At 43.6% G+C, this 13,418-nt stretch overlaps 1 protein-coding gene and 1 pseudogene across 1 annotated transcript; one reads left to right on the top strand and one right to left on the bottom strand.

Annotated features, from left to right (window-relative positions):
* Positions 1 to 1,793: 1,793 nt before the first annotated feature.
* On the bottom strand, positions 1,794 to 4,602 carry LOC125104492 (U1 small nuclear ribonucleoprotein C-like; annotated as a pseudogene).
* A 5,362-nt stretch (positions 4,603 to 9,964) lies between these two features.
* LOC125105063 (mast cell protease 1-like) lies at positions 9,965 to 12,666 on the top strand. Its single transcript, XM_047738100.1, is given in 7 exon segments — positions 9,965 to 10,019; positions 10,774 to 10,854; positions 10,857 to 10,923; positions 11,356 to 11,491; positions 11,714 to 11,851; positions 11,853 to 11,969; positions 12,412 to 12,666. Coding segments are annotated over 7 exon segments (738 nt in total). The 3' UTR covers positions 12,556 to 12,666.
* The last annotated feature ends 752 nt before the right edge of the window (positions 12,667 to 13,418 follow it).

Raw genomic sequence — 13,418 nt, 5'->3', positions numbered from 1 at the left:
GCGGGGCTCGATCCCAGGACACTGGGATCATGACCTGAGCCGAAGGCAGAGGCTTTAACCCACTGAGCCACCCAGGCGCCCCAACAAATAAAATCTTTTAAAAGTAAAATAAAATAAACTCATCTCCCAAAGGAAACTTCAGAAGTTAATATAGAAGACTACCTTCACAACCTCCAGGTGGGTAGAATTTTCTTAAACAAGGCATGAAAAACACTAATCATAAAGGAAAAGATCTTTAAAAGAATTTTGTTCATGAAAAGATGAGGGGGTGAAAAGGCAAACCACAAAGTGGAAGAAAATATTTGTGATGCATATATTTGACAAAGGACTCGTATCCAGAACCTATAAGGACACATAACTTCCACAAATCACTGAAATAAATACAGGCAATGTAATTTTTTTTAAGATTTTATTTTTAAGTAATCTCTACACCATGGGGCTCAAACTCACAACCCCAAGATCATGAGTTGCCTACTCCTCCTACTGAGCCAGCCAGCCAGCCAGGCACCCCTGGACAATGTAATTTTTTTTTTTAAGATTTATTTGACAGAGACAGAGACAGACAGAGAGAGAGAGAGAGAACACAAGCAGAGGAAGCAGCAGGCAGAGGGAGAAGCAGGCTCCCCGCTGAGCAGGGAGCCCGATGGGGGACTTGATCCCAGGAGCCCGGGGGCGTGACCTGAGCTCAAGGAAGGCACTTAACCGATGAGCCACCCAGGCATCCCAGCAATGTAATTTTTTAAATGAGCAAAATATCACACATTTTGCAAATCAAAGTCTCAAAGTGGCCAATAAGTATGTAAAAAAAAAACAACATTTTTCAGCAGTATTAATCTTCAGAGAAATATAAATTAAGAACTACAATAAGACACTGATACATACTGTTCATGGCAGATCTATTGCCAATAGCACAAACCCTGGAAATTCCAATATCCCGCAGAATGGATATACAAATTGTAGAATAATCATAATAGAACACAAATCATACAGGAGAATGAAGGAACACCATTCCAAAAAACCTATATGGATGAGTCTTCAAAAGCATAACACTGAATAAAAGAAGCCACACACAAAAGAATACATACTGGTCGATTCTAATTACATAAAGTTTAAAAACATATAGGCAAAATTAATCTAAGGTGATGAAAGTCAGGATAGAGGTTACGTTTAGGGAAAAGAAAAACAGTGACTGGGAAGAGCAGAGATGAGCTTCTAGGCTGCTGGCAATGGTCTCTTTTCAGATCTAGGTTGTAGTGCTCGCTTTGGCAGCACATATACTAAACTTGGATCAGATAGATCTAGGTTGTAGGTTCATGAGTACATCACTTTATGACAGTTAATTGGGATTTTTAACTAAAATAGTTGACATTTTATTTTCACATTTCACAATATAAATAAAAATGGATTTTTTTTTTCATCCCACTACATCCCCGCCAAAACTATTCTTGATAGGAAGGGGAAGCAAATCTTCCTTGTCCTGCTATTTGAAAACACCCAGAATCACATCACAGCCCCATGATCCCCTGGGGAAGTACTACAAGTAATATAAAATGGACGTAAAGGGTGGCTCAGAGAGCTGAGAAAGTGACTCTTGATTTTGGCTCAGGTCATGATCATGTTATGATCATGGGACAGAGCCCTGCCTCGGCCTCAGCGCTCAGTACAGAGTCTGCTTCAACCCTCCTTTGCTCCCCCTGATTGCCCACCATGCTTGCACTCACTCTCTCTCTCTCAAAAAAACAAATGGAATCTTTAAAAATGAAATAAAATGGATATAAAGAGGCTCCCCTCTCTTATTTGTCTGGTGGGGTCATTCCTGGCTGAGAGGGCACCATCATGGGGCAGGCGGGAGACATCACCACTGGGGACCCAGACAGCACTGGCATGTGGCCTTCCACAGGCACCCTCATTCCAGGAACAGCTCCTGCTGGCATCGTCCCAGGAGGAGGAAAGCCCCCCACATATGGGGTGCTGGCAATCATACCAGGGCAAGGAGGACCTGGGAGACAAGGAGGAGGTGGGATCATTGCCCCTGCAAGAGGAGGAGCAAAGAATGGAGTAGGAGGTATCTTTCCTTGTCAAAATGGAGCGGTTATTCTGTCGACCAGGCTCTGAGCCTGCTTTTCCAACCATTTCTTTTTTTTTTTTAAGATTTTATTTATTTATTTGATAGAGATCACAAGTAGGCCGGGGAGGGGAGGGAAGCAGTCTCCCTGCTGAGCAGAGAGCCCGATGCGGGGCTCGATCCTAGGACCCTGAGATCATAACCTGAGCTGAAGGCAGAGACTTAACCCACTGAGCCACCCAGGAGCCCCTTTTCCAACCATTTATGATAAATATCTTTCACATTCTCTTTGTGTTTCCTGCCACTGCAGTGTGTCCATCTCACAGATGAAGACTCAAGGGTGAAGTATGGTCACAGTAGTCACAATAAATTTGAGCATTTTGCTCTGCAGGCTGTTTATTGGGGGTATATTTAAGATTTGTGTACTTATGGGGTTTTGTGAGGGGTTTTTTTGCTGAGATATAATTTACATGTAACATTGTGTGACTTTAAAGTGTATAAGGTATTGTCTTGATATATTTACATACTGAATACAATTACCATTATAGCTTTGGATAAAATCTCTATCACATCACATAATTATCATTTTTTATGGTAAGAACATTTAAGATTTAGTGTCTTAGCAATTTTGAAGTATATAATATAATGTTATTAACTGTAGTCACTGTGCTATGCATTAGATCTCTAGAACTTATTTATCTTTTAGTTGCAAGTTTGTACTCCTTCACAACATCTGCCCAATTCAGGAAGGAGTTGAGCAACTTCAAGAATCCGCAGAAATATGGTCTTCACAGTGTGATCTTGCATTTAAATGAGAGACATTTACCCTAGGAAATGCACTCCTTTCTTCTCCTTATGACAATCCTGGCTGAGTGGGCACCAAAAACTCAGTCCTTCACCGGAGATGTTGGTGCTTAGGTCCACCCACCATGACAGTATCAATATACCAGCCAAATGTTCAAAATTATATCAATCACAGAGGGCACCTAAGGGAGGAACAAAGCTATTCCTGGATGGTTCTGTAAAGAGATAAGGAAATGCAAGAAGGAGCAACCGAAAAGAAGAATGATTGCATAGAAAAACACCCTGGAAGGTTAAATCAAGAGTCCTGAGGGGCGCCTGGGTGGCTCAGTGGGTTAAAGCCTCTGCCTTCGGCTCAGGTCATGATCCCAGGGTCCTGGGATCGAGCCCCACATCGGGCTCTCTGCTCGGCGGGGAGCCTGCTTCCTCCTCTCTCTCTCTCTCTCTGCCTGCCTCTCTGCCTACTTGTGATCTCTGTCTGTCAAATAAACAACTAAATAAAATCTTTTTTAAAAAAATTTAAAAAAAGAGTCCTGAGAAGCACCCCTTCAGTTAATCGAACCCATGGATGGGAAAGCATAAAAGATACCTTGAGGCTATGCCTCTGTCCCTGGTTGCTGTGCTGGCTCAGAGCAGTTGCCCTACCCCATTCTTGGCAACAACCACAAATCAAACAAACTTCAAGTAGGCACGTGAAAAGAACAGTTGGTACAAACAGGCCTCCTCCAACAGCCCACCAGATAAGAAAAGATCACAGCTGATAGATCTGATTCTAAGATGCAGAGCACTATCTCTTGCCAGCCTGGCCAGTGCTGATTGCTGATAGACTGGCAGCATCGCAAGGTTTATGAAAGAAGCATCCCAGATTTAAGGGACTACCTAAATCCTTAGGAAGGGGAAGGCTCAAGGACTGCCTAGCATGACTACTGGATAAATTTAGAGGGTATGGAAAGGAGATGAGACAGAGCAGAAAGCAACACAAAGCCAACTGTTCTCAGGTCTGCAGTGAGCCTACAACAGAAGTGAGAAAGTAAAACAAGAGGCTCTCCTGCCATCTCTCACCCTAGAGGGAGTTCTTCCCCTGAGACCTTAGAATCCACCTCCCCCTCAACCTTTGTCTCCCCGACCACTTTGCCCTCTAACACCTTCAAGCACCAGCACAATTTAAAAAAAAAAAAAATCAAGAGTTCTTCAGGCATAAGACAGAGAGCCCGGAAGTCCTATAACTAAAGACTAAATGGACCAAACAGGTGATCTGAATGGAGATGTGGTAGGAATCATCACTCCTGCATCCTTCTGTAATTTGGTGACTACACTAATACCTGAATGTCTCTATGAATATCACATTGCTCTTAGTTTACTATTTTTGTATGTAGAGGCAGTTCTGGTGGCTCCACTTGGTCTTCTCTACCATAACAGCCCTCACGCCATGAGTCAGGCAACCATTATGGAGATTCTGCTACTTTTTAGGATATCCATTCTACCTCCGCATTCTGGAGTTTGGGAAATGGTCAAAGATTGATTTGGGAACCACTGGGCCGTCAGTGAGATGGATGCTTGCCAAAACTTTGTGAATCAGTCCATAAGCCCCTCCTCTTGACTGGTGAGTCACATGGACATTTTGGGTGTTTGGGAGTTCATATCAGTTTAGAGCCAGGGCCTCATAATAAAAAAACAAAGGCATGATTATGTCTCAGATTTTTTCTCTAATTCATAGTCACTTGGTAAATGGCCATGGGTACCTTTGAAGGAGGCAAAGAGGAAGATGTATAGCACAAATTTTTGGCTACATAGCAAGGGCCTTCCTCAAAGGCACTTCACCCTTTTCATTCAAGGAGCTCTGGGTCAGTGAGCTGGCTCAAGGCTGGGAAATAGTTGATGTGCCTTGTGATATTTAAGACCTCTGTTCACCAGACCCAGAATGTTTCTACTTATACAAATCAACTAAGATCTTTGTAATCTGTCTATTTCAGTTCAGGGACCCCATGATCAACTAGCCAAAGTGACGGATCTCTATTTGACATCTGCCCCAACTGTGATACTCATTAGAGTAACCAAGCCCACTACACCTCTGGTAGCCTGGCTTCTCCCACCCTGAAATGCCATCACCACCTTGGAACTCAGATCCAGATCCAGCAGCAGGAGTTCCCATAGTCATTCCGCACCATAGAAAATAGCCACTATAGCACTCCCTAAAAATGTCAGTGCTCCCCCTCCCTAATCTATCTTTCACAGCTTTGGTGGAAAGAATGTTCTCTGTGCTCTCCTAGGACACACTTAAGAGGGGTGAGTAAACCAGTCTCACAATAATAAATTTTCTCTATCCTCTGATTTCCCCAAAGCTTAGAATACCTTTCTCTATATCAAAGAAGTCTGGCATCTCAACTTCACTTAGTGTAGGCCACCTTTGGATCCATATTTCAATCCAACCAACTAGCCAAATAGTTAGAGCCACATGGACATGCTTGATCTAATATGCCAATATTGGCATCTGTTTTTAGTTCATCCCATCAACAAAGTCAGCCTGGCCCAACACCTGCACCAATGCTTTAAGACCTATTCCATTCATGTTTCTCTTGATATAAATTAGCAAAAATCTTGTTTTGGTGTATACTACAATTCCTTATGGGTCACATATCTGGTATCTACTGGGAGTTGAATCTGGCTATAAGTCCAGAAGCAATAAAGGTTAGGGGGCAGCCAGCAGTCTGCTGCAAAGTAACTACCTCAGGGAATCTCATTACAGATTCTTCAAGCAAGGGAAGACTAACCTCCTCATACCGGAAAAGATGGGCTGCTGTTATAGACAAAGGAGGAATTGGAGGAATTTAGGGGTTCAAGATTCCAGTTTCATCAGAATATGCCTACATATATTCCCATTCCAATTTTCAGAGTCTCAATTAATGCTTTTACTTCATCTATGCGGGGAGGGGTGCCTGGATTGCTCAGTGAGTTAAAGCCTCTGCCTTTGGCTCAGATCATGATCGCAGGGTCCTAGGATCGAGCCCCGAATCTGGCTCTCTGTTCAGCAGGGAGCCTGCTTGCCCCTCTCTCTCTGCCTGCCTATCTGCCTACTTGTCATCTCTGTCAATTAAATTAAAAAATAAATAAAAAATAAAAAATCTTTAACTTCATCTGAGAGACCCTGCCAGTTTGGTCAGTCAAGGTATGTTCAAACCACCCACAGGATAATACATTGGTTTGATTTTTAGGAAACTTACACAGGAGGTTACATGAGAGAAGGGTTTCTTTTATGGCAGAGAAGATTTCTGGACCCTTACTTAGACCATAAGCTGGAAGTGAAAGCCCAAAGCTCATCATTTATTTTTCTTAGGTTCTTTAGTGCACCTAGAAGCAACCATCAAACCCATAATACTCCTTATTTCCACTAATATGTTCTATGTCACCAAATACTTAATCACCTAAAGTCTGCTTTTGATTACAGATATCTACAAATGATAATTTAATAGGTTTGTTCTGTATGCCGTAATGGTTACTTACAACTTACAACCAACATGCTTTACCACTTACAACAGGGTAAGTCATGTCTTTAAATATATTCAGATTATGGGCACCTGGGTGGCTCAGTTGGTTGGGCAACTGCCTTCTGCTCGGGTCATGATCCCAGGGTCCTGGGATCGAGTCCCGCATCGGGCTCCCTGCTCCATGGGGAGTCTGCTCCCTCTGACCTTCTCCCCTCTCATGCTCTCTCTCATTGTCTCTCTCTCAAATAAATAAATAAAATCTTTAAAATACATATGTGTGTGTGTGTGTGTGTATAGATAGATAGATAGATAGATAACACAAGCCGAGTTACAGAACCTAAGTGCACGTTCTTCTGAACTCACTTCCAGTGCCAATATCTCTATTATGTAGAGTTCAATCAAGGAGAGCAGAACCACTATGAGTAATGTAAAATAAGGGATTTCTTATAAGGACTGCATCTATAAAATTTTTGTGGGAATGGTAGAGAAATCATCTCTAGATCCTTCTTTTTGTTGTTGTTTTGTTTTTACAGATTAGGAAAACAGAGTGATATAGGGAAATATCATGTGATTGAAGTCAAACAGGTATGTGCTCGACACCTAGTTCTCATATTTATTGACTTGTCAAGTGACTCAAATTCTGTGAGACTCAGTTTCCTTGGCTGTAAAATGAAAACAATAATATATCTCAGGGTTGATAGGGGTGAATGAGTTACTTATAATTTATCATATTTCATTGATTCCAAGATGCACAACATTTTACATTTTAACCCCTTTACAATAAGAATGAGTTTTGTGATCAATGGCATGTTATAGTTTAATCAAGAACAACTTTTTCCTGGGGCACCAGGGTGACTTAAGTGTCTGCCTTCAGCTCAGGTCATGATCCCAGCACCCTCAGGAGGGAGCCTGCTTATCCCTCTACTACTCTGCCCCTCCCACTGCTCATGTGCTCCCTCACTCTTAAATAAATGAAATAAAATCTTTTAAAAAAAAAAAGAACAACTTTTTCCTTTCTTAACGCACATGAACAAAGGAGAGCCCTGAGTACTGTCTCAAGTAATGAGAAGTGCAGATATCACTTGGTTATCAAACAACGTGTGACTCTCAATGCACTAGTGGAAAACCCCAACATCCTCTACAGAACACCGATTGTTCTCCTTTATATGTCCCATTCCTTTCTCTGTTTATTGGACTAACCCTTCATCCCACATCCCTTGTTAGTCAGATTACTGGAATGGAAAAAGCGTAAGTTTCAGAATCGGATATATTAAATTTTGGATCTTGTTGCTATGTGACATCCTGAGCTTGAGTGCTCCGTAATTGTGTATAATACTTACCCAGAAGGACTATTACAAATGAGATGATGCATATGCAAAGTTTTATCAGCACCAAACATATTGTGGGTAGTCAATAAATTCCCCATTTTTCCTTCTATCTCTCACTGCCACATTCTGTTGTTCTACTGATTATTTGGATTCAAGGGCAGATCTTCTAGATCAGGGGTTGGCAAACTATGGCCCTCAAGCCATATTGGCCCACCACCTGTTTTTAAAATAAAGTTTTATTGGAACACAGTCACACCCATTTGTTTACATCTTCTTTATAGCTTTTGTACTATAACAGAGTTGAATAAGTTACCACAGAGACAGTATGACTTACAAAGCCAATAACACTCACTATGTGGCTATTTACCGAAAAAGTGTGCTGATCCCTGTTCTAGATTCCTATGTCACCTAAACCAAATCCCCCTCTATTGGCAAGGATATGGAGAAAAAGGAACCCTCATGTATGGTGGTGGGAATGTAAACCACTGTGGAGAAACATATAGAGTTTCCTCAGAAAATTAAAAACAGAAATACCATATTATCCAGTAATTCCACCACTGGGTATTTACCCAAAGAAAATGAAAACACTAATTCAAAAAGATGTAAGTGCCCCTATGTTTACTGCAGCATTATTTACCATAGCTGATATGGAAGCAACTCAGGTGTCCACTGATAGATGAATGGATAAAGAAGATACCATACACACACACACAGACACACACACACATTCACACATGTGCATGGGCAATGAAATATTACACATTCATTAAAAAAGAATGACATCAGAACGCCTGGATGGCTCAGTGGGTTAAAGCCTCAGCCTTCAGCTCAGGTCCTAGGATCGAGCCCCACATCCAGCTCTCTGCTCAGTGGGGCACCTGCTTCCCCCTTCTCTATCTACCTGCCTCTCTGCCCACTTGTGATCTCGGTCTGTCAAATAAGTAAATAAAATCTTTAAAAAAAAAGAGAGAGAAGAATAACATCTTGACATTTACAACAACACAGATGAACCTAGAGAGTGTTATGCTAAGTGAAATAAGTAATACAGATATAGACAAATATACAATCTCACTTATGTGTGAAATCTAAAAAGAAAAAAATGGACAGACAAATAAATAAACAAAAACCAGACTCTTAAATACAGAGAACAAACTGTTGGTTGCCAGAAGGGCAGAGGGTGGGGGAATGGGCAAAACAGGTGAAGGGGATTAAGAAGCACAAACTTCCTTAGTTATAAAATTTATATTTATCTTTTATAGATATATTTTACTTATACATCCTTACATTTTATAAATATATTCTATTTATACATCGTTATAATTCACAAATATTTTGTGTATATCTGTATATTCTTATTCATATTTTATAAATAAGTCACAGAAACAGAAAGTACAACATAGGGAATATAGTCAATAATATTGTAATTACTTATATGGTGATGGATTGTGAGTACCTTGATCATGGAGAACACTGAGTAATATATAGAATTGTTAAGTCACTACGTTGTACACCTGAAACTAATAGAAGGTATGTCAACTATACTTCAACAATAAAAAATAAAGGGGCACCTGGGTGGCTCAGTTGGTTGAGTGCCTGACTCTTGATTTTGACTCAGGTCATGATGTCAGGGCCCTGGAATCAAGCTTGCCTCAGGCTCTGCACTCAGCAGGGAGTCTACTTAAAATTCTCTTTCATTCCCTCTCCCTCTGCCACTCCCCCTGCTCATGTGTTTGCTTGCTCTCTCTTTCTCAAATAAAGAAATCTTTTTAAAAAAATAAAAAATAGGGCGCCTGGGTGGCTCAGTGGGTTAAGCCGCTGCCTTCGGCTCAGGTCATGATCCCAGGTCCTGGGTTCGAGCCCCACATCGGGCTTTCTGCTCAGCAGAGAGCCTGCTTCCTCCTCTCTCTCTGCCTGCCTCTCTGCCTACTTGTGATTTCTCTGTCAAATAAATAAATAAAATCTTAAAAAAAATAAAAAATAAAATTTTAACCTACCCTTCCCCATCTGTGTTACTATTCTGCCTCAAGAGAGCTACATTATTTGAGAAAGGTGCATGCCAGAACTCTTGGAATCTGACCACAGCCTCAACACCAGCAGAGAAGAGAAGAGGGTTCTAAGAATTTCTGATGAGGAAGATAGCCAGGCCAAAGTGAAAAACAAAAATGTGACTAGGTTGTTTCTGTGGTTTCCAGCCCTCCCCTTTCTTCTACTGCTGGGATTATAAAAGCAGGAGCAAGGGAGGGCAGGGACAGAAGCAGCTCACCATGGATAGCATCACTGGGAAAATGCAGGCTCTATTTCTTTTGTTGGCCTTTCTCTTGCCTCCTGAAGCTGGAGCTGGTGCGTCTAGGGTATAACCACCTGTTAAAGAAGACCTCAAATGAGGCTACAAGATCCCACCGCAAGTATTCTAGGGGGAAACTTCCAGCTGGAAGAGTTAGATTCTTTCCCTGAGTTGATAACAGTTTCCCTGGGATGAGAAGTCTTGGGTGGAGAGAGAATCAGAAAACTGTCTTTGAAAGCTCCTCCTAGCCTGCTTTCTTCACAATAGCCACCATTCTCATTCACAGTTCTTCTTGGTGCTTGCTGTCATGCAGAGGAGGTCAGGATAGAGACAGGAAGAAATGTTTAGGGGCATCTTGGTGGCTCAGTCAGTTAAGCATCTGTCTGCCTTTGGCTCAGGTCATGATCTCAGGGTCCTGGGATGAGCCCCAAGTCCTTTCGGCTCCCCACTCAGCAAGGAGTCTGCTTGTTCCTCTCCCTCTGCCCCTCTCCCTGCTCATTCATGGCTCTCTCTCACTCTCTCACTCTCTCTCTCAAATAAATTCTTCAAAAAAAAAAAAAGGCAAAGGAACTGAAGTTTAAATGACAGCTCAGAATCAAGACTAACCATAAGTTCTGAAAGTGGGCTGAGAGATGGTTGATGGGGTGGACTGGATTCAAGAAAATGAACAATAAGGACACATGGAGGGCTGAGCTCCATTAGAAGATAGCAGCTCTGTGGGCCCTCAGCTTCCATCTCCTTTTCCTCACCCAGTGCTCTGTCTGCAGGCAAGTGAGCCTCTGTTTAGGGACTTGGGGTTCTCTGTTTCAGAGGAAATTATCGGTGGTGTTGAGTCCAAGTCACACTCCCACCCTTACATGGCCCATCTGGAAATTGTCACTGACAGGGGTTATGGCACAGCTGTGGAGAATTTCTCATAAGTCAAGATTTCATGATGACAGCTGCTCATTGTAAAGGAAGGTAAGAAAACTTTGACTTACTCTCTTTTTGTGCAAGGAGCTGTAGGAACCAGAGTTACATGCAGCTTTGAAGTGGCCTGGGGAGAGATTCTGGTGCCCTGCTCATTTCAAGATAGTCAGTGACATATATTGCAAGGACCCAGCCCATTTTCATTTGCCATCTCCACCTCCAGAGGCCTCCATCATTCAGGGCAGCCAGGCCACAGCAGGCCAACACTGGCCCTCTTGTTCTGTGGCCAGCTGAGCTCCTCCGTCCCCTGTAGCTGCCAGGGCCTGGCCCTTCCTGAACTGGCTAGGATCCCAGAGGGGGAGCTTCTGTTCCAAATAAGACCTGAATTCCTCAGGTAGCCCTGCCCTGGGGAAGAAGTTGCTCAGGATAGACCCTTTCTAGGAGACCAGCACGTTCTCTTGCTTCTCTCCTCCTTCCCAACAGGAAAATTACGGTAATCCTGGGAGCTCATAACATGAAAAAGGAAAAATCCACATGGCAGAAGATAGAAGTCTCAAAACAAATCAGTCACCCAAAATACAGCTCAGTCACCAGATTCAATGACATCATGTTACTGAAGGTGCCATTAGATTTTCAGCTCATCTCTATCCCTCTTCTTGAACCTTTCTCCTGACCTGTGCATTTCTCATTCTCTCTTCTAAACCATTTCCTTGGGGCCCACCCTCTCACTCTACGTCACCACCACCCCACTGGGGAGCAACTCTTGACCCTGCCCGGGGAGCCCCTGCCACAACATTCCCTGGGACCAAAGATCCATCTACTCTTCCTCCCTCTCTCACAGCTAAAAACAAGAGCCAGGTGGGCCCACGCCGTGAAGCCAATCTACCTGCCCACCTGGTCTACCTTTATTCCACCTCAGACAGTATGCACGGTGGCTGGCTGGGGAAGAACTGGAGTGAGGGAGCCGGTGTCAGACACTTCTGAGGGACGTGCAGCTGAGAATCATGGATGCCAGCACCTGCGGGGGCTATCTGTTTTATAACAGTAACTTACAAATCTGTGTAGGTGATCCGAGGAAGACAAAATCAGCATACGAGGTGACTGCACACCAACACTTCCTCCTCACAAAGCAGTCCCTGGGAGACAGCGTCCTCCTGGGAGCGGGTGGGTCGGGAAGTCCCCTAGTACAGTGACTGGTGTCTGAGTCTGCAGGTTTCTAGCAACACGGGAACTGGAATCCTCCCTTTGGTTCCATCCTCACATACTCAGGCCCTGTCTCTAATCCTCCCTTCTAGTTGGCTGAACAGGGCTCCAGGACAGAAAGGAAGAAATGGAAGGGACAGGATCTAGAGTTGTGGTTCCATGCCAGAGAAGAATAAGACATTAATCTCCTAATTTAGGACTCCATGAGGAGCCAAGATTCCTGGTCTGACTTAGAGGTATCTTGGAGCTGGCTGGGGTGCTTATAGAAGCAGGATAAGGTGACAGCAGAGAGAGAAGGATATTCTCTGCTCACGATCTGCTTTCTCTAACCCACAGGAGGATTCTGGGGGCCCCCTGGTGTGTGCAGGGGTGGCCTACAGTATTGTGTCTTATGGATATATGGATGCAAAGCCTCCGAATCTCTTCACTCGAATCTCCCCATATGTCCCCTGGATTAATAATATCTTAAAGAACATATAGTCACGGAAGCCTGGCCAGCCTGTGGGAGAATCCCAAAGCCAGAGGCCTCCCTGGGCTGACCCATGTTCCACAGAGCTGGCCCCAGCCTGAGCCCCAGGGAGGCTCTCAGCAGCACACAAAGCCCCTGCTGATTGTACCCCCCAGAAAACGTCAATAAACATGCCACTTTCAGCATGTGCGTGTCAGACTCCTCTCTTCCACGGAGCTGGTCTTCTCTGATGTGAATAAATTGTTCTGGGCTCCTTTCTTGCCAGATTAATAATCTTGCCCCATAATTACCCTGTACATTGTATGGCATTTTGGATTATTGAAGGAAATACTTTGATCTGCAAGTAGGATTTAATATCTGGGGTAATGTTGGCACTAATTTACCTTCTTCCCTGTTTCCTCTTCCTCCTCCTCTCAATTTTCCTCTTTCCTCAAAATCTGTGTCTCAGCCACTGCGGTTCAGGGCATAGAGGCACCATAGCAAACTCCCCATGACTGTTTCTACAAATGGCCCCAGGCAGGCCTTAGCTGTTGTTATCTTGAGTCCTTACACTGACTTCTACCTCATCATTATCGTCCCCCTCAACGCTGGCTCCGCAGCTGGGGGAGCCTCTGTCAAAAGGGAGGGAAGGAAACGGCCCCAACACAAGAGCTCAGGAGGGAGAGGGGAGAGATGTCCCCTAGGAGTCCTCAGGATGGGTCTGTCTGGTGCAGTGGTCAGAACAGAGCTGTATATGGGGCAGGGCCATTCTAGCTGAGGAGGAAGCCCCAAGAACATCAGTGTCAACCTAGTCTGTGAACTCCATCAGAGCCACCCAAATTCAACTGTCATCTTCCTCCAGAAATGACACACGGTCTCAGGTCTTCCAGAAGAA

This window comes from Lutra lutra, chromosome 7 (genome assembly GCF_902655055.1).
Source record: "Lutra lutra chromosome 7, mLutLut1.2, whole genome shotgun sequence".
NCBI classification, from domain to species: domain Eukaryota; kingdom Metazoa; phylum Chordata; class Mammalia; order Carnivora; family Mustelidae; genus Lutra; species Lutra lutra.
This window is presented reverse-complemented; position numbering and strand designations above follow the sequence as displayed.